Below are 21,962 nucleotides of genomic sequence, written 5' to 3'. Positions count from 1 at the left end.
TGTTTTCTCCTGTCTACCTGATTAATCTGGGCATCTTGAGGCAATGCAGTAATTGCCTCATGTACACAGACAACACTCTCCTCCTACCAACCAACACTACAACCTGTGAGAGATGCACTTGTATAGCCAAACTGGAAGCAAAGCTCTCTTCACTTAAGATTGGACTAGACAGTCAAAAGGGGAAGGTAAACATTTGCACCACACCACACTCAGCACATAGTCCCTCAAAACCTACACCACCAAAACACACACATGGAAACACAAAACACACACCTACATTCATGGAGGCTCTAAGTAAAAACCTGCTCAAGAAACAGGGACCACCAAAGCAGAAACACAAGCAACCTCCACCCCCCAACACAACCCAAATGACACATAGCCCACAAACTCAGTGTGCCACTCAACCACAGCCCATAAGGCATAACAACGTACCCAACACTCTAGTCATAGGTGACTCTATAGTCAGGCACACTGATGTTCCACTCACCAGGCTAAACGAGGAGAAAGTTACTATCGGCTGCCTGTCGGGTGCCAGGATCCGCCGCATAACGCATGCGCTCAGGTCACTCCACAACAAGTACAAATATGACTGTGTCATTGTCCATGTTGGCGTGAATGACCCGAGACGTACCTCCCTGGAATACATGAAAAGGGACATGAAGGAGCTGTCCGATCTTGTAGCCCAGGCAGGTATGACGCTAGCCCTGAGTAGCATCCTGCCATCACCCTGCCATCATCCAGTACAAGGACAAAATGACTGATTTCAGCAATTGGCTAAGCTTCTGGTGTCATTCTAAGGGGATCCAGTATCTGTCTGCCTGGGATGACATGATCGACAAACCCCGATGCTTTGCCAGAGATGACCTGCACCTGTCGCCCCTGGGATCCCGGATACTGGCTAAGTCTCTAGCCACCTCGATAGTGCCTTTTTTAGGCAAGGTTCAAATGACAAATTCACCACCGTAACAGGTACAAGCAAGAAGAATCTGAGGGTATTGCTACTCAATGCTAGAAGTCTAAACCTCAAAATGCACTCACTCGAGGCACTCCTTAAAATGGAGAACATAGACATCTGTGCAGTGACAGAGACCTGGTTCAAGGCTCCAGAGAGTACCCCTGCATTACCAGGCATTAATTCATACCACAGCTTTCGGCCACCTAACTTGGACCGAAACACTAAAGGTGGATGAGTGTCAATATTCATTAAGGATATCCACACCTCCGGGCTAGTTGCTCAGCATAAAGCATCCGACATTATCCAAGTGCAACTAACTCTGGGCAAGACCGCAATCCAAATTGTAGCTTGCTACAGATCCCCCACCATGCCCCAGGATTCCCACTCCTCATTTCTTGATACACTGGAAAATATTAGGGTACAACCTATCACCCTAATAATGGGCGATTTCAACTACCCCACCATTAACTGGGAAAACTACTCATGTACCAACTCTTGTGCTCAACGTTTTCTGGAATTCATAAATTCCAGTGCCTTGGATCAACTTATCCACACCCCCACCAGGGGCAGCAATATTCTAGACCTGGTTATAACAAACATGGGCAACTGGTGCTCCACCAAAGAGGTCAATTCCTCTTTGGACAGATCCGACCACAAGCTAATCACCCTAGACATCCACATCCCTCCCCCACTCCCATTAGGGAAACCACAGTAAAAAATTTCTCCAAAGCCAACTTTTTAAGACAGAAGTGGCAAACTTCACAACACCCATGCTGACGGACAATAGAGGTATGACTGCTGACAGACAATAGAGGTATGACTGCTGAATCCTACACAAATGCACTTTATAAGCACTTACACAAGTGCATGGATCGTGCAAATCCCAAACAGAACGAATATGCTATCCACCAAAAAAAGGAAGCCAATCTGGTGGTCCCCTGCCATAAATAAACTCTACAACAGAGGAAAGAAACTGTTGCAAAAAAGAGTAAAATCCCATGATTGGAGAAACTCCCTGGTCAGCCTCCGTAAGAAGCTGAGATCCCTCACAAAATCCTCCAAAGCTAGTTATGAAAACAAAATCTCCACTGACTCTAAAGACAACCACAAAGCATTCTATAGCTATGTCAAGAATCTCAATGGCAACACTCAGATCTGCTCTGAGTTACAGCACAATGGCACTAAATACACAGAACCAACTGATATTGCCAACATCCTGGCAGATAGGTTCAGTACTAACTTTACCCCCCTGTCACCCCCTAAACGGCCCATCTCTATACTAGAAGAATGCAAAGTTCCTGTAATCATGGCTGCACAGGTAAAAAACACTATCCAAAACCAAGAACACAGCATCCATGCAACCTGACAACATCCCAGGCTGTATTCTACATGAACTACAGAACGAACTGGCACCCCACTTAAGAACCATGTTCAATCATAGCCTCACGTCAGGCTATGTGCCCACTGAATGGTGCACAGCGACGGTTATCCCACTCCACAAAGGGGGAGCCACCACAGACCCCGGAAACTACTGCCCCATTAGCCTAAAGAGCCTGGTCTGCAAGGCTATGGAACGTATCACCATGGAACTTATAAACAATGACATTGGTAATCTCCTAACTCAGGACCCCACCCAGTTCGGGTTTGTAAAAGGCAGATCATGTCTCCTAAACCTGATAGACTTCTTTGAAGCAGTCACCAAAGCCATAGATGAGGGTAAGGTGGTTCACACAACCTATCTAGATCTCGCCAAGGCTTTCAACACCATCCCCCACTCTGAAATTATAGATAAACTCACTAAACTAGGCATAAATCCTTACATCACAAGATGGGCTGCCAACTGGCTCACTGACAGAACCCACACTGTGAAAGTAGCAGTCTCCAAATCCAACTTCAGACCAGTGACAAGTGGAGTACCACAGGGTTCAGTCCTGGGTCCTCTCCTGTTTGGTATCTACTTCTCTGAAGTACAGGCTAACACAGAAGGTCTTTGGCTAATGAAGTTCGCAGATGACAACAAACTAGGAGCCATAATCAAACCTCCAAAAGATGTGGACATCCTACAAAAGGGCCTCACTGAAACAGATGCCTGGTGTCAAAGCCATGGCCTCAACCTCAATGACAAAAAGTGCATTGTCATCCCTTTTGGTAAAAACTTTGCACCCATGAACTACCACATAGGCGGTAGTCTACTTAATACTGAAAGTGCAATAAGAAACCTTAGGACACAGGTGGACAGTAGTCTCTCCTTTGATAATCACATCACCACAGTAGTCAGGAAATCCTTTCACGTGGCACACCTCATCACAAAAGGTTTCTCATCCAGGAAAAAAAAAAGAGGTAATTGTTCCCCTCTACTAGTCGCTCATTAGACCCATTATAGAGTACAATGCTCCTTTTGCTATGTACCTCACAAGACATCTACAACTGGAAAGGCCAAAGAAATACCTCACAAAGAGGTTTACCAGCCTCAAACAGATGCCCTTCGCAGACCATCTCAAAAAACTGCAGCTTTACTCTGTTGCACATCGCCTACTCAGAGGCGATCTCTGCCTAACACAAAAAGCTATGTCAAACCCAGAGCTTTTAGACATGCTCCACTTAAAGAAATCCCAATCCCTACAAGCTACACACTCTAGGGACCTAAACCTTTTCACCACAATAAACAGAACATGCTGAAGGGATAGATTCCTGTCCTACAGACTTCCCATTCTCTGGAACAAAAGTACAGTTTTGTACCTACCATAAATGTAGATGTTCGAGTGTTCACCCTGCTGCAGTCATCACACTACAGTTATCCTATCGTCAGGCGGTCCCGCAGTCGGCCGGAATTCCAAAGTCTTGGTCCGGCGTCGGTTGCTGTCACCTCTTCCCTGACGTCAGTGCGCCAGGGTATATATAATGCAACCGACGCCATTTTCTTCAGTTTTTCTTGCCCCAGATGTCAGGTGCCCCCAAAAAGGTGGTCAGAAATTAGTACCAAATGGAGTAACCTCTGCACAAACACAACATCCCTTCAGCTATAAGCAAATACATCAGTAAGGTATAGAAGAGATTTAGCCAGTAGATCAGAGGGGATGGAGGGAGGGTAACCTGGACTGCAGCAGGGTGAACACTCAAAACATCTACATTTATGGTAGGTACAAAACTGTACTATGTTCATCATGTTACCCTGCTGCAGTCATCACACTTGGATTGAATCCCAAAGCTAAGGTAGGGGGGAGGTATCATAGAGGGTTAGTGGAGGCTATAAGGCCCTGCAGAACTGCAGTGGCGAAGCCCGCCCTGATCTTAGAGTAAAGACATAAATGATAGTGTTTGGTAAAGGTGTGTACTGAACTCCAAGTTGCAGCTTCTAAAATCTCCTTGGTTGGAACCCCTCTGAGAAAGGCTGTAGAGGTAGCTGTTGCCCTGGTAGAGTGGGACCTAATGGTAGCAGGAACTGGTTTCCCGTGATGGGTATAGCAGAAACGTATGCAATGACCTATCCATTTAGAAATGGTTTGCTTTGATATAGCCTTCCCTTGAGAAGCTGTAGCATAGGATACAAAGAGCTGGTCAGATTTTCTGAAAGTCTTAGTTTTGTCCAAGTAGTAACGAAGTTGCCTGTGAATGTCCAAGAAATGCAGGAGTCTCTCACCTTTGTTTTGTGGATTTGGGAAGAAGGTGGGTAAGTAGATGGTTTGATTTAAAGTCACACTGGCAACCACCTTAGGCATAAAGGAAGGATTAGTTCGTAGAGAAACTCTGTCTTGATGAAAAATGAGGAAAGGTTCCACTGCCATTAGTGCCTGTAGCTCTGAGACTCTTCTAGTTGAAGTTATTGCTAGGAGCAGGGCAGTCTTCCATGATAGGAACTGAAGATCTACAGAGAAAGCTGGTTCAAAGGGAGGTAGCGTTAGTTTTTCCAGAACAAAATTGAGGTCCCATGTTGGTGTAGGAGCTCTCCTGGGTGGTCTAATGTTTTTTGGCCCTCTGAGGAACTGCCTTAGAAGAGGATGTGAAAATAAAGGTGGATCCGTGTTGTAGTGAGCTGAAATAGCTGAAGCATGGATTTTAATGGAGGAAAAAGAAAGTCTTTTGTGCAACATCTTAGCTAAATACTGTAGAATGTGAGGCATGTGAGGCTGAATTGTGTCTTGGCCTTTAGCTTGGTTCCAGGCACAAAACCTTTTCCATTTGTTCAAATAAGCCTTCCTGGTGCTTGGCCTCCTGGCTGCCAGAATAACATTCAGAACTGCTTGTGAAAGAGGAGCTGGTTGGATGTTTAGTTGATTTGCCATGCAGCCAGATTTAAAGTTTTGAGCTAGCTGTGAAGAATCTGATTGTTTTGTTGTGTGAGCAAATGGGGGATTTGAGGCAATATCCATGGTGGGCTGTGGGCCACATTTCTCAATAGTGGGTACCAGTGCTGGCGTGGCCAGTCTGGGGCTATAAAAATCAGTCATGGTCTCTCCTTTTTGACTTTCAGAAGAACTTTTGTGAGGAGAGGCAATGGAGGGAAGGCATATACTGTCAGGTTTTTCCAACTGAAAGAGTGTGAGTCCACTTTCCAAGCTTGATGGTGAAATTTCCTTGTACAGAATTTTGTTAGTTGATAGTTTTGAGGACTGGCAAACAGGTCTATGTCTGGAAGGCCTCATTTTTGAGTTATCATTGCAAATATTTGTGGATCTAGTTTCCACTCGTGGGGATCCTTGATGTTTCTGCTGAGGTCATCTGCCAATGTGTTCTTCTGTCCTGGCAGGAATTGAGCTTGTAACTGAACTTGGTAAGCCAGAGCTGCGTTCCATAAGATCATTGCTTGCCTGCATAGAGGGTAGGAATGTATACCCCCTTGTTTATGTACCACATTACTGTGGTGTTGTCCGTCTTTATTGCAAGTTGTCCTGGATGTAATAGATCCTTGAAGGCTGTCAGAGCATTCTGTACAGCTAGCATCTCTTTTTGATTTATTTGCAGATTTCTTTGATCTGCAGTCCATAGGCCTTGAATGCATTGTCCTGCCATGTGTGCCCCCCAGGCGTAGTCTGAAGCATCTGTTGTGATAGTTTGCCTGGCTGGGGGCAAGGTGAAAGGCTGACCCTTGTTGAGGTGACATGCCTGTGACCATCATAGAAATTCCTGTTGTAGGCAGGGAATGAGAGGTATCATTGTGTCCAAGCTGTGGCTGTGTTGAGACCATACGCTTTTTAGGTACCTCTGTAATTTCCTCATATGCAGCTTTGCAAATGGTATTATTAGTATGCAAGATGCCATGAAGCCCAAAGCCTGCAGAATTTTTCTTGCAGTTAATTGGGTCTTTGTTGCCATTGTCTTGAAATATTGAGTCAGTTGTAGTTGCTTGTCTGGCATAAGATAAGCCTTCTGGGTCATTGTATTCAAGCTGGCACCCAGGAATGTCATTTTTTGTGAGGGTACTAGTTTTGACTTCTTTTCATTTACTGTGTACCCCAGGCAGTTTAGTAGATGCTTTACAAAGGCCAGATGATGCAAGAGAATGTCTTTGCTTTCTGCTTGGATGAGGCAGTCGTCCAGGTATGGATATATTTGAATTCCTCTTTGTCTGCAGTATGCAATTACTGGTGCCAGGCATTTTGTGAAGACTCTGGGCGCAGTAGATAAGCCAAAGGGCAGTGCAGAGAATTGGTAATGGGGTGAACCTGCAATGAAACTGAGGTATCTTCTGAAACTTTGTCTGATAGGGACATGCAGGTATGCCTCCTTGAGGTCCAACATTACTAGCCATGCTTCCTTGCCCAACATGGGAAGTAGCTGCTGTAGTGTTAGCATCTTGAATTTGGGTACTTGTAAGTGTTTAGAATTGGAAGGTCCAGAATTGGTCTCCAGGCACTATCCTTTCTGGGCACTAGAAAGAGTCTTGAGTAAAATCCTTGGCCTTGCTCTCAAGTAGGTACCAGCTGAATGGCTCTCATGTCCATGAGAGCTGTAATTTGCTTTTGTGCCTCTGCCCATTGATTTTGTGGCAGGTTTGGCATTCCTCTTTTCATTGGCAAGGTGTGAAAGTGGAATCTGTATCCTTGTAAAATTATGTCTAGGACCCATTTGTCCTTTGTGACAATGTGCCAGTTGTCTGCAAAAATTGTGAGTTCCCCCCCCAAGGGGGCTGCCAAGAGAGTATTGCTTGGCCAGGTGAGGTGCAAGTCATTGAGTTTGCCTTCTGGTGGATTGAAACCCGTCTTCTCCTCCCTTCTGTGTTGTAGTGCCCCATTTGCGAGGTTTATACTGGGCTTGTGGTTGTCCTATGCCCCTTGGGCATCTGTACTTACCCCTCTGTGGTCTGTCAGTAGCTGGAAAGGACCAATTTTTTGTTGGCCAGTTTCTGCTGAAGCAAGGGGGTTGTACCTGTAGGAAATCTTTGACTGTCTGCATAGATTTTGCCTTATCCTCCATTTTCTTTAATAATACTTCTGCTTTAACTCCAAAAAGAACATCCTGCTTTAAGTGAGCATCTAGTAGTTTTGCTTTAACATGATCAGGCAGAGTTTGTTCCTTTAACCAAGCATGACTACGTATAACAGACCCAGTGACAGCTGCTCTGCAGGAGGCCTCCAAAGAATCAAACCCACATTGTAAGGTATGTTTGCCCACCTGCTCAGTGGCGTGCAACAGATCCTGTACTTCTTTCAATTCAGATTGTTGAGGGAGAGTGGTTATTCTTTGCTTTAACTGAGAGATTAGGAATTGCTGATACTTAAGCATGTGAAATTGACAACTCAGTGCCCTCATAGCTAGTGTGGCTGAGGTGTAAACCTTCTTCCCCCACCTGTCTAGTGCTCTGGAATCCCTCTCAGAAGGTACTGGGTTTTTAGCCATAGAAGCCTTAGCCCCCTTGGGACCCTGGGAGATGGTCTCTAGATCAGCTACAGGGCTTTTGTAAAGAAATTTGTGGGAATCAAGCACTCTATAGTATCTGTCAGGCTTAGCCGGAGCAGGAGGTAGAGAGTCTGGGTTCAAACTGGATTCTAAATAGACATCATCCACAATGTCCAAAACTGGTGGGATGGCAAGTGGTCTGTGTTGGGGGAGTAAAAGAAACTCTCTGAGCCTTTTCTTCGAGTCAGAGTAGTCCTGACCTTCCCAGTGAAAATGTTCCCTCATAGTGTGTAAAGTTTCCCCAAAGGAGTAGTCTTCAGGAGGAGAAGCTGAGGGAATAGAGTCCTCAGCATTAGAATCTTCATAAGGAGAGAAGGAATAATCTTGGTCCTCAGAGGAGTCTGAAGAAATTGACACTTGTTCAGAGGATGCATAATCTTCCTCTTGTCTAGGCCTTTTGTCAGGAGGGGGCTGGGAACCCCTGATTAAAGAAATCAAATCTTCAGCCATTTTGAGCATCTGTTTCTTGGGCATGGGGCCTTGAACTGGAGACTGAAGTGCAGTCCTTTTAGATTTAGTAGGAGTCTTCGACTTAGAAAACGTTTTAATGGTGAGAGTCGTCAGTCTGAAAACGCCTTCAGAAACCGATGGCGTTTCTGTAGCACCGAAGTCTTTTGTAGCAATGTCGTCCGAAGGACCTGAACTAAATGGCTGCGTCGGCCTGGTGCATTCCGCCAAAATTTCCATAGCGGTCTCGGGTTCCAAATCTGCGGTAGTCAGGGGCTGCGTTGGTGCCTCACTGAGGACCGGAGAACCGAAGACTGGATTAGCCGAGGCCTCGGAATCTGGCTAAGGCCTGGGCTGTCTGTCCTTATCCTTGTGTTTTTTTGTGCACGCCGGTAGTCGGTTGCTCCGACAGCATGGTGTAGTTAAATTTCCTACCGAAGTAGTGTCATGCGAAATCAAAGCGTCTTTTAATAGTATGCTTATTAAACCTAGCACAAAATCGACAAGTAGTGACGTCGTGGTCTGGGCCTAGGCAAGGTATGCAATAAGAATGAAAATCCTTATGAGGTATTTGCTTCCCACAAGAAATACAATTGTTAACTTTTTCTGACATCGGTCGGAGGCAAGAAAAGTTTCCCCAACAGGGTACTTAGCTTTATAGAAGACTTCGGTCTGAAATTCGAATTCGAAAATCTCAAGAGTCGGCCGACCGGCACTTGCGAACTGCTTCGGGCACCGCGCGGCAAGAAAGACTGAAGAAAATGGCGTTGGTTGCATTATATATACCCCTGGCGCACTGACGTCAGGGAAGAGGCGACAGCAACCAACGCCGGACCAAGACTTTGGAATTCCGGCCGACTGCGGGACCGCCTGACGACAGGATAACCCTAGTGTGATGACTGCAGCAGGGTAACACGATGAACATCTACCTATCTATATCAAACAAAGCTCCTCATTAGCACTTTAAGAAAAATCTTGATGATTGGATGGGAAATTCACCCCGGGGATCACTTCTGTGGCTCTGCTCGACAGTGGCACAGGAAAATAAATTTTCTTGGGTGGCGAACGCCAGGGTACCTTTTGGCTAGGCTTATATAGGCCCTAGGGCCAATAGCCTAGTACCTACCTATGAGAGTTGGGTGAGGACAACAATAATATGTTGTGAAGCCAGTTAGACCAGATTACATGTGCCCAGTGGACACGTGTGCGAAATGGACAGCTATTTATGGGGCGATATTTTTTTTTTGGGGGGGGGGACAGATTCACCTTAAAAAAAAAAAAAAAAAGGGGGCAGAGTGGGATGTTGGGGAGGGATAGTAGGTATATTTAGGGAGGTAGGTTGGGTAGGATAACAGACAAGACAGCATACAGGGGCGGTATATGACATGTGGGGTAAACACCTTAGATGGGGAGGGGTGTTTGGAAGTCGGAAGCCCATGAGCCCCCCTAGTGGAAACAGTGGGACTGAGGTCCCCACCCATGGGCAGTCACCACTGCACCTTTACAGCCCCAAAGGTGTTTATGCTGGGAGCTGAGTAGGAGGGGAAGGCTGACCCTCTAGTTGCGCCATGTGGCCCTCAAGCTGGCGGAGCAGATCTACAAACCCCCTGCGGAGCTCGCTACGCACCAGACCCCGGACCTGATGATGGGTGACAGTATCCTGTCCACGCCCACTCCTGGAGGGGGCAAGCCTCATCCCCTGAGGCAGTTCCACCCGAAGGTGGTGCAGGACCAGCAGAAAAGGAGGCCCCGGGGAGGACCCCAGACGTGCTGGTACCCAGTACCATGGCCAGATGAGGTGGGAGAGGTGGGTACGCTGGGACTGGCCTTCCCAAACGTGCTATGGTTTTTACATTTTAGAACATATGTGGGTTATTAATAGTCAACACATTCCAGGATTAGGTGCAACAGCAAGCATAGATATTCCCATTAACCCAAAACACCAGATATGGAACAGTTGCAAAGCAAACACATGCACATATGGAACCACAGTGGCCATTACAACAGCATGCAGGTACATTGACAGCAGAATGCCACCAATGTGGGAGTATTTCAACATGGCACATTCATAGAAGAAATTTCAATATTTATCAAAACAACAGGACATATGCCCCAACAGTAGATTTAATAGTGCACATACCGATTGAGTTGTGTATTTAGTTTATTGTTGCAGATATGGTGGGGGGGGGAGATGTCAATTAACAACTTGCGTACCCCTGTAGTTCTCATTACTTTCCTAGTCAGTGCTGTGATCTGTATCTTACAGGTATTATTACACTACCCTATTGCCTTAGTTTGGTCAGTGGTATGGATATAGACAACTACATACATGAACTGTGTTTTACCTGCAGTACACACCTCTTACCTGGTATACCTGTGGAGGTATTGCTTGTTAACACTACCTGACTGTTTCTACACATATTCCCAGATTCCAGGTTGTTGTTATGCGCATACCTCTCCATCTCTTATTGCACACACTCTGGGCATGTCTTGACAACATGCAGGTGAAACTGGGACATATTTTGACTATTGCCCTCATAAACCTTTGGTGAGCTGTACAATGACAGGTTTGTTTTCATAGACATTTTCCAAATATTTACTGGCCTGACAGTCAGTTATATGACATTAAATGCTGCCTACATGTCAGACATTAACACGCTGATATGTCAGGGGGACAGGGTAACAGCCAGCAGATATGGGCCAATTCTCTGGACATTCCAGACAGATCTGTACAGTCAATGGGGTAGGATTCTGCATACAACTTACTCCCAGGATTCGACCCATGGCTGTGTGCACTAAAATAAAACAGTGTGCGCTAAAATAAAACAGTGTACATCAGAGTTGGGTGTGCTATAAAGATATTTGCTGTACATCTTTTCTCGAAATTCTTTCTATAAGCCTCCCGTGGTTTTACAATTTGACCTTGTAATTACAAAACTCATACAGGATTTCCTAGACAAGTTTACTATGTAGCACTGTGTGGATGAAGTACAGTTTTGTACCTACCATAAATGTAGATGTTAGAGTGCTCATACAGCTGCAGTCATTACAGATGGGTTATCCTGCCATCAGGCGGGTCCTCGGTTGGCCGAATTCCAAAGTCTAGGTCCGGCATCGGTTGTCGTCGCTTCTTCCCTGACGTCAGAGCAGCAGGGGTATAAAAGAGGCAGCTGACACCATTTTCTTCAGTTTTTCTTGCCCCAGATGTCAGGTGCCCCCAGAAGGAAGGCAAAAAGTACAGTTTTGTACCTACCATAAATGTAGATGTCCGAGAGGAATGCATCTGCAGTCTTTACAAATGGGTTGTCCTGTCGTCAGGCAGCCCTTCGGTCGGCCGGATTCCAAAGTCTGGGTCTGGCTTCGGCTGGTGTCGCACTTCACCCGACGTCATTGCGGCAGTCATTCGGGTATAAAGGCATCAGCCGACGCCATTTTCCTCAGTGTTTCCTGCCCCAGATGCCAGGTGCCCTCTTGGATGGCTAAATTCGGATAAATGCCAAAGTTTCCAAAAGGTAGAGAGCAAACACACAAAATAAGCATGTATGTACATATATATAAACAAATACACCATAATAGATCCCCCCCCAAGCTAGCTGAAGATTGGTAAGTACCCTAGGAGTACCTCAGAGGGGAAGGAGGGTGGGTAATCCTGACTGCAGATGCATTCCTCTCGGACATCTACATTTATGGTAGGTACAAAACTGTACTATGTCCTTCAAGGATGCATCTAAAGTCTTTACAAATGGGTAGAATACCATAGCTAAACTAGGGGAGGAGGAAATGAGAATAGATTATGGTGTAGTCAGGATCCCTTGCAAAACAGCAGTGGCAAAACCAGCACGGGATCTAGAGTATAGAGGTAAGTTATAATGCTTGGCAAATGTATGCACGGAGGTCCAAGTAGCAGCCTCTATAATGTCCTTGGTAGCCACTCCTCGTAAGAAAGCTGTGGTAGTGGCTGTAACCCTTGTGGAGTGTTGTCTGATGTTCTCTGGAGTTTTCTTTCCATGGTAGGAGTAACAAAATCTAATGCAATTTCCTATCCATTTGGAGATTGTCTGTTTAGAAATTGGTTTTCCTTCCTTTCCTGTTGCATATGCTACCAGAAGCTGGTCAGTTTTTCTATTGTTTTTTGTCCTGTCCAGGTAGTAGCGTAATTGTCTGTGTATATCCAAGGTATGTAAAAGTTTTTCACCCCTGTTCTGTGGATTGGGGAAGAATGTAGGAAGGTGGATAGCCTGATTTAAAGAGACTCTGGACACCACCTTAGGCATAAATGTAGGATTTGTTCTCATGGACACTCTATCTTGATGGAAGATCAGGAAGGGTTGTACTGCCATTAATGCCTGTAGTTCAGAGACCCTTCTTGCTGAAGTTATTGCCAGCAGGAAAGCAGTCTTCCAGGATAAGTATTGCAATTCTGCTGTAGCTGCTGGTTCGAAAGGAGGTAGAGTCAGTTTTTCCAGTACAAAGTTCAAGTCCCATGCTGGCAATGGAGGTTTCCTGGGAGGTTTTACATTTTAATTCCCTCAGAAACTGTCTGAGCAGAGGATGCGAGAAGACAGGAGGATCCAAGCTGTATTCTGCTGAAATAGCTGATGCATGTATCTTGATGGAGGAATAGGACAGGCCTGTATGGAAGAGCTCCGCCAAGTACTCCAGGATGTTGGCTATGTTCACCAGTGTCACATCCTGCCCCTTTGCAGTACTCCAGATGAGATATCTTTTCCATTTTGCTGCATAATTCTTTCTTGTTGAAGGTCTACGAGCCTCCAGGATTATGTCTTTAACCCTTTGGGATAAATTTGGGTTAATTGCTGTTATGTAATGTTCCAGGCAGTTAGCTGCAGGATTTTTAGGTTTGGATGCAGGATGTTGTAGTTGTTCTGTGTCAGCAGTAATGGGATCAGGGGCAGTGTCCATATTTGTTCCCGGGACATGCTCCTCAGTAATGGGTACCAATGTTGTCTTGGCCAGTCTGGAGCTATCAGAATGATCCTTGGACGTTCCTCTTTGATCTTGAGAAGCACCTTGTGCATCAAAGGAAGTGGTGGGAATGCGTATGCTGTCAGGCTTTTCCAACTGAAAGATAGGGAGTCCACCTTCCAAGCAAGTGGGTGGTAAGTCCTTGTGCAGAATTTCTTCAACTGGTGATTGAATGGGGATGCAAACAAGTCTATTTGTGGTAATCCCCATTTTCTTGTGATGGTTCTGAAGATGTCCGGATGCAGCATCCATTCGTGGGCATCTGTTGTAGTTCTGCTTAACATGTCTGCTAGAATGTTTTCCTTCCTGGTACATAAATTGCCTGTAACTGAATGTTGTAGCTCAGAGCCACATCCCATAGGTCCAGTGCCAGCCGGCATAGAGGGTATGAGTGTGTGCCTCCCTGTTTGTTGATGTACCACATAACTGTGGTGTTGTCTGTCCTTATCATCAACTGGCCTTCTTGGAGAAAAGGTCTGAATGCCTGGATTGCCAATTTTACTGCCATCATTTCTTTTAGATTTATGTGCAGATGCAGCTGGTCTTGAGTCCATAGGCCTTGAATGCACTTGCCCATCATGTGTGCCCCCCAACCGAGGTCTGAGGCATCTGTCGTGATGGTTTGTCCTGGTTGACTTTTGCAGAAGGGCAGTCCTGTGTTTGATTGACAGGCCTGAGCCCACCATAAGAACTCTTGCTTTAGGCATGGGATCATTGGAATTTTGGTTTCTAGGCTGTGCTTGTGCTGAGACCACAAATTCTTTAGGTACCACTGTAGCATTCTCATATGCAGCCTGGCATGAGGGACCAGTATTATGCAGGATGCCATGAAGCCTAGAGCTTGTAGCACTTTTCTTGCAGTTAGATGGCTCTGCTTTGTTAATGCCAAGAAGTAGAGAGGAAATTGCTCTTTCTTTTCTGCAGTTAGAAATGCCATTTGTTTTGATGTGTCCAGTTCTGCACCCAGAAAGGTTATTCTTTGGGATGGAATCAGCCTTGACTTTTTTGTATTGACTGTATATCCCAGGGCTTGCAGCAGGTAGATGACTCTTTGTAAGTCTTCTGTTAGTTTGTTTTGTTGTCCGCTTGTATCAGGCAGTCGTCCAGGTAGGGATAGATTTGAATTCCCTGAAGTCTGCAATGAGCGATTACTGATGCCAGGCATTTCGTGAACACTCTGGGCACAGTAGATAAGCCAAAGGGCAATGCTGAGAATTGATAATGCTCTGATCCTGCAAGAAATCTGAGGTATCTTCTGCAAATTGGTCTTATGGGGACGTGCAGGTATGCCTCCTTGAGATCTAGAGTTACCAGCCAAGACTCCTTGCCCAGCATGGGAAGAAGCTGCTGTAGGGTCAGCATTTTGAATTTTGGAACAATGAGGAATGTATTTAAAGCGGACAGGTCTAGAATAGGCCTCCATTTGTTTTCTTTTCTTGGTACCAGGAAGAGCCTGGAGTAAAATCCCTTCCCTTGCTCCATAAATGGTACCTTTTCCACAGCTCTCATTCTTAATAATTGAGATATTTGTTTTAGAGCTTCTGCCCTTTGAGAAGGTGGTAGGTTTGGCATTCCTCTCTTTCCTGGTAGTGTATGGAAATGGAACCTGTAACCTTTGTCTATAGTCTGCAAAATCCATTTTTCTCTTGTAATGCAGTGCCAGTTTCTTGAAAATAATGTTAGCTTTCTGCCTAAGGGCGCTTCTAATTGTTCCCTGGTAGGCGGTGCCACCGCCAAGTCACTGTGATTGAGTTGTTGTTGTGGTGGTGGCTGTATCCGTGCCTCGTTGGTTGTTACCCTGCCACTGGCGACCCCTGTAGGCACCCCTGGATTGGTTTCTGCCTCTAGAGCACCTATTCCTGCCTCTTTGTGCCTTAGAGGAGTCTGGAAAGGACCAATTTTTGGAGGGCCAGCTCCTGCTAAACCTTGGAGGTTGAACTTGTAAGAAATCTTTTACTGTTTGCACAGATTTTGCTTTCTCTTCCATCTTTTTTAGTACCTGCTGTGCAGGGGCACCAAATAAATTGACCTTGTCCATAGGTGCATCCAAAAGCTTAGATTTGACATGGTCTGGTAATGCCTGTTCTTTCAACCATGCATGCCTTCTGATAACTGTGCCAGTCATGGCTGATCTAAAGGAAGCCTCCAGTGCATCATAGCCACATTTTAAAGAATGGTTACTAACCTGCTGTATGTTATGTAACATTTCTTGAACATACTTTTATCTAAAGATTCTTCAGAGGACAGCTTTTAGTCAACTGGTCAAGCATAAACTCTTGATATTGAATCATATGAAATTGGCAGTTCAAAGCTCTAGCTGACAAAGTAGCAGAGGTGTAAACTTTTTTACCCCATCTCTCTAAGGACCTGGATTCCCTTTCAGAGGGGAGGGGGTTTTTAGAAGAAGTAGCTGCTACAGCTTTAGGGCCCTGGGAGATTGTCTCTGGATCTGCAAAAGGAGCCTTATATAAGTGGTGATGCGTGTCCGGGACCCTGTAGTACCTATCGGGCTTAGCAGGAGCCGGAGGTAAAGTATCAAGAGCAGTGCAAGCATCATTAAATGCATCATCAACAACAGGCAGAACTGGAGGTATAGCTAAAGGCCTATGCTGTGGCAAATGTAGAAAGGTCCTAAGCCTTTTTCTAGAGTCTGAGAAATCTTGGCCCTGCCACTGAAATTGTTCCCTCATAGCATGCAAGGTTTCCCCAAAGGAAAATTCCTCAGGAGGAGAGGCTGAAGGGATGGACTCCTCAGCATCAGAGTCTTTGTAAGGAGAATAAGAAGCCTCAGGAGGGTCTGTATGTTCTGAGTCATCAGAGGAATCATCTGTGGCTTCTTGTCTGATAAATCCTGTGAAATCGCAACAGAAGGTTGGATTTCAGAAGCCGTTTCTACCGGGTTAGAAGAGGCCTCGGTAGAAGGCAAGTTATCGGCTGAAGAAAGAACCGCTTGCTCGGTTTCGGCCGAAACCGAGACACTCGTGGTTTGCTTAACCGCGGTTTCGGCCGAAACCGCAGACCGCGAGTGTCGGTCCTTTCTTTGCGCTTTTGGTTATTTGCGTGGTCGGAGGATCCGACGGCATAATGTAGGCAAAATCGAGCCGAAAATCTGTTCAGCAAAGTCCGAGCGACGCCTAAGCGTCCGCGGTTAAAAGAAGCACAGGCTAGACAAGCTGCTACGCCGTGGTCTGGGCCTAAACAATGTATGCAATAGGAGTGGAAATCTTTATGAGGTATTTGTTTCCCACAAGATAAACAGTTATTAACTTTCTCTGACATCGGCTGAGGCAAGAAAGAGTCCCCAACGGGGTACTTAGCTTTATAGAAGTCTTCGTAGTATTCGGTAGTAGTAATCTCTGGATCTGACCGACCGGCACTTGCGAACAGCTTCTGCTTCGGGCGCCACGCGGCAAGAAAGACTGGGGAAAATGGAGTCGGCTGATGCCTTTATACCCGAATGACTGCCGCAATGACGTCGGGTGAAGTGCGACACCAGCCGAAGCCAGACCCAGACTTTGGAATCCGGCCGACCGAAGGGCTGCCTGACGACAGGACAACCCATTTGTAAAGACTGCAGATGCATCCTTGAAGGACATCATAATGTTATGCAAACATGCAATATAGATAAATCAAAAAACAGTAGTTGCAAGCAAATACACCATAAAAGAATACCCCAAATAGGTTGTATGATAAAGGTGTTTGTCATAAGGCCTGACCTAAGAGGGGACGGAGGGGGGTGGTAACCTGGTCTGCAGCTGTACGAGCACTCGAACATCCACATTTATAGTAGGTACAAAACTGTACTATGTTCATCGTGCATACAGCTGCAGTCATTACAGATGGGTAGAATCCCAAAGCTAAGTAAGGGTGGTAGGCACTAAGTGGAACTAGGAGGAGCGAGGATGCCCTGCAGGACTGCTGTGGCAAAGCCCGCTCTAGATTTTGAGTATAGTAGAAGGTGGTAGTGCTTGGAGAAAGTGTGCACTGAACTCCAAGTAGCTGCTTCCAAAATGTCCTTGGTAGGGACCCCCCTGAGGAAAGCTGCCGAGGTAGCTGTGGCCCTGGTGGAGTGGGATCTGATGTATGCAGGCACAGATTTTCCATGAAATGAATAACAAAAGCGTATGCAGTGAGCTATCCATTTTGAAATTGTCTGTTTGGAAATAGCCTTTCCTTGAGCACCTGTAGCATAGGACACAAAGAGTTGCTCAGATTTCCTGAATGGCTTTGTTCTGTCCAAGTAATAACGAAGTTGTCTGTGAATGTCCAAGGAATGTAGTAGTCTCTCCCCTTTGTTCTGTGGATTTGGATAAAAGGTAGGTAAGTGTATAGTCTGATTCAAAGCTACACTGGATATTACCTTTGGCATGAAGGTAGGGTTGGTTCGTAAGGAAATTCTGTCCTGATGGAAAATGAATGGTTGCACAGCCATGAGGGCCTGCAGTTCCGAAACCCTGCGTGCTGAGGTGATAGCCAGAAGGAAGGCTGTTTTCCATGACAAGTATTGTAGCTCTGCTGAAGAGGCTAGCTCAAAGGGAGGCAACATCAGCTTCTCCAATACGAAGTTGAGGTCCCAAGCTGGAACTGGTGGTTTTCCTTGGGGGTTTTATATATTTTCCCCTCTGAGGAACTGCCTTAATAGAGGATGTGAGAATAGAGGAGGGTCTGTGTTGTATTGTGCAGAAATGGTTGAAGCATGGATCTTGATGGAGGAGAAGGAAAGGCCACTGTTTAACATCTCAGCTAGGTACTGTAAAATTTGAGGTATATTTATTACCCAAGGATTCTGGCCCTTTTCTTGAATCCAGGAACAAAATCGTTTCCATTTGGCGGAGTAGGCTTTTCTAGTAGAAGGTCTTCTGGCCTCCAAGATGACATCCTGCACCTCCTTGGAGAGGAGAGTCTGTTGGGAAATTAAGGAATTCTCCATGCAGCTAGATTTAGGGTTTTGAGCTGGCTGTGAAGGGTTTTGTAGTTGTGCTGGGACAACAGAAGAGGGACTAGAGGTAGGATCCATGGTGGGGAATGTGTCAGGCTCTTCAGGAGTGGATACCAGTGTTGTCTTGGCCAGTCTGGAGCAATGAGAATCATTTGTGGCCTCTCTGCTCTGGCTTTTAATAGAACCTTGGTCAGTAAAGGAAGAGGCAGGAAGGCATAGACTGTCAATGTTGTCCAACTGAAAGAGAGTGCATCCACTTTCCAGGCCTGTAGATGATAAGTCCTTGAACAAAATTTTTTCAACTGGCAATTTCTGTGTGTAGCAAAGAGATCTATGTCTGGCTGTCCCCATGCCCGAGTTATCTTTGTGAAAACTTGAGGATGCAACTTCCATTCGTGTGGATCTGTCATATTTCTGCTTAGGTTGTCTGCCAGTGTGTTTTCCTTCCCTGGCAGGAATTGTGCCTGTAGTTGAATTTGCAATTCCAGTGCTGTGTTCCACAGGGTCATGGCTTGCCTGCACAGGGGGTATGAATGAGTTCCCCCTTGTTTGTTTATGTATCACATGACTGTGGTGTTGTCTGTCCTTATTAATAGCTGGCCTGGATGCAGTAGGTCTTTGAAGGTCATAAGAGCATTTTGCACGGCTAGCATCTCCTTTTGGTTGATGTGTAGGTGCTTCTCTTTTTGGGACCATTTTCCCTGAATGCACTGATCTTCCATGTGTGCTCCCCAGGTGCAGTCTGAGGCGTCCGTAGTGATGATTTGAGTTGCTTGAGGTACACAGAAAGGGAGACCTGTGTTTCTTTGGCATGCTTGAGCCCACCACAAAAATTCCTTTTAAAGGCATGGAATGAGTGATATAATTGTTTCCAAGCTGTGGCTGTGTTGAGACCATAAGTTTTTTAGGTACCATTGTAGTTTCCTCATATGCAGCTTTGCACATGGGATTAGTAGGATGCAAGATGCCATGAATCCCAGAGCCTGCAGGACTTTCCTTGCAGTTAGTCTGGTGAAAGTTGCCATTTTGCTGAAGTATTGAGACAGTTGCCCTTGTTTGTCTGGCGTGAGGTAGGCCATCTGGGTGGTTGTATTTAAGCTGGCACCCAGGATAATTATCTGTTGAGAAGGTTTTAGTTTTGATTTCTTTTTGTTCACTGTGTATCCCAGGAAGTTTTATTACAAATGCCAGATGGTGCAATAGAATGTCCTTGCTGTCCGCTTGGATCAGGCAGTCATCCAGATATGGGTAGATTTGTATTCCTTGTAGTCTGCAGAAGGCAATTACTGATGCCAGGCATTTCAGAACACTCTGGGTGCAGTAGATAAGCCAAAGGGCAATGCAGAGAATTGGTAATGGGTTGAACCTGCAAGAAATCTGAGGTATCTTCTGCAATCTTGTCTGATAGGGACATGCAGGTATGCCTCCTTGAGGTCCAATGTTACCAGCCAAGACTCCTTGCCCAGCATGGGAAAAAGCTGCTGTAATGTGAGCATCTTGAATTTTGGCACCTGTAGATATGTGTTTAGGATGGATAGGTCTAAGATAGGTCTCCAATCTTTGTCTCTTCTTGGTACCAGGAATAGTCTGGAATAGAAACCTTGACCTTGTTCTTTTGCAGGTACCTCTTGAATCACTTTCATATCCATGAGAGCGGAAATTTGTCTTTGTGCCTCTGCCCTTTGATTTTGTGGCAGGTTTGGCATGCCTCTCATTTTTGGAAGGGTGTGAAAGTGGAACCTGTAGCCTCTGTCTATAATTTCCAGTATCCATTTGTCTTTTGTAACAATATGCCAGTTTTTTGAAAATAATGCCAGTTTTCCGCCCAAAGGTGCTGCCATTAAAGCTTTGCTTGGCAGGTATAGGGGGAAGTCATTGTATCTGTTTTCTAAATGACTGTGATCTATCTTCTCCACCTCTTGGGGTTGGTGCTTGCCACTGGTCTTGCTCTGTAAGATCCTTGAGGTTGTACTCTACCCCTTGGGCATCTGTATCTGCCCCTTTGAGGTCTGTCCTTGGCTGGAAAGGACCAATTTTTTGAAGGCCAGTTTCTGCTGAAGCGTGGAGGCTGTACCTGCAGGAAATCTTTCACTGTTTTCATAGATTTCGCTTTTTCCTCCATTTTCTTTAGTACCTCCTCAGCTTTAACACCAAACAATACATTTTTTGAAGTGGTGCATCTAATAACTTTGCTTTGACATGATCTGGTAAGGTTTGCTCTTTGAGCCAAGCATGTCTACGTATAACAGACCCCCGTGACAGCAGCTCTACATGAAGCCTCTAAAGCATCAAAACCACACTGCAAGGTATGTTTACCCACTTGCTCTGCACCATGCAACAAATTCTGCAACTCTTTCAAATCTGGTTGTTCTGTTTGTGTCATTTTGCTTTTTAACTGGGATAACAAAAACTGTTGGTACTTTAACATATGGAATTGACAGCTTAATGCCCTCATGGTTAAAGTGGCAGATGTGTACACCTTTTTCCCCCACCTTTCTAATGCTCTGGAATCTCTCTGAAGGTAAAGGGTTTTTAGCAGTAGAGGCCTTTATTCCCTTGGGACCCTGTGAAATAGTTTCTGGGTCAGCAGTATGGCTTTTATAAAGGAACTGGTGAGAATCAGGGACCCGGTAATACCGGTCTGGTTTAACAGGGGCTGGAGGTAAAGAATCTGGATTAAGGCTGGCTTCTGCGTACACATCCTCCAAAATATCTAAAACAGGAGGGATAGCCAGGGGCCTATGCTGGGGGAGCAGTAGAAATTCCCTGAGCCTTTTCTTGGAATCGGAGTAATCTTGGCCTTGTGTTCCCTCAAAGTATGCAGGGTTTCCCCAAAAGAGTAGTCCTCAGGGGGGGAGACCGAGGGAATAGACTCCTCAGCATCAGAGTCTTCAAAAGGGGAATAGGCATAATCCTGGTCCTCAGAATGTTCTGAGGTAATAGAAGCCTGGTCTGAGGAAGGGTAGTCTTCCTCCAATCTGGGTCTTTTGTCAGAGGGGGGTTGGGAACCCCTGATGAGAGTTATCAAATCCTCAGCCATTTTAAGCATCTGCTTTTTAGGCATGGGGCCTTGACAGGAGGTCTGAGGACCCTGTTTTTTAGTTTTCACGGCTGCTTTAGATTTAGTGAAGGATTTAATAGAGAAGGTGGAAGGGCCTGAAGACGCCTTCAGAAATGGCAGGCCTGACTAAATATTGAGTTTCCCCGCCAAGAGTGGCGTCGGTGTCTGCAGTAGGAAGGGAGACAGAGGAGCCTGCGACTTCGGGTACTGAAGTCACTGGTAAAATAGTTTTGTCGGTATTCAGGGGCTGCATAGGCGCCTCACTGAGAACCGGTAGTCGGCCTAAGCATGGTCTCAGTACTCGGTGTGGACCTCGGATGTCGTCCTTATCTTTGCGTCGTTTGCTTAAAACTGGAGTCGGTGAATCCGACGACATGATATAATTACATTTTTTGCCAAAATAATGAAGGGCGAACTCCACCCGGCGCTTAATAGTGCGCTTGTTGAACCTAGCAGAAAAATGGCAGGCCGAGATGTCGTGGTCTGAGCCTAAGCAAGGGAGTGGAAATCCTTATGCGGTATTTGCTTCCCACAAGTAATGCAATTATTAACTTTGTCTGACATCGGTCTGAGGCAAGAAAAGTTTCCCCAATGGGGTACTTAGCTTTAAAGAAGACTTCGGCTGAAATACTTTCGTAAATCTCAGGAGCTGGCCTACCGGCACTTGCGAACTGCTT

The 21,962-nt window shown here is 45.7% G+C and overlaps 1 protein-coding gene across 1 annotated transcript in view; it reads right to left on the bottom strand.

The window, feature by feature from the left end:
• Positions 1-21,661, bottom strand: part of LOC122806121 (RAS guanyl-releasing protein 1-like) — a 305,475-nt gene extending 283,814 nt beyond the window's left edge. Inside the window, exon 1 of the mRNA XM_044076359.1 lies at positions 21,587-21,661. Coding sequence (XP_043932294.1) covers positions 21,587-21,661 — 75 coding nt within the window. The remainder of the gene's footprint in view (positions 1-21,586) is intronic.
• Between the last annotated feature and the right edge of the window lie 301 nt (positions 21,662-21,962).

The sequence above is a fragment of the Protopterus annectens genome, chromosome 7.part0 (genome assembly GCF_019279795.1).
Source record: "Protopterus annectens isolate FY-2018-M chromosome 7.part0, PAN1.0, whole genome shotgun sequence".
Classification (NCBI taxonomy): Eukaryota; Metazoa; Chordata; order Ceratodontiformes; family Protopteridae; genus Protopterus; species Protopterus annectens.
Note: the sequence above shows the minus strand (reverse complement) of the source record. Positions and strands in the feature narration are given on the sequence as shown.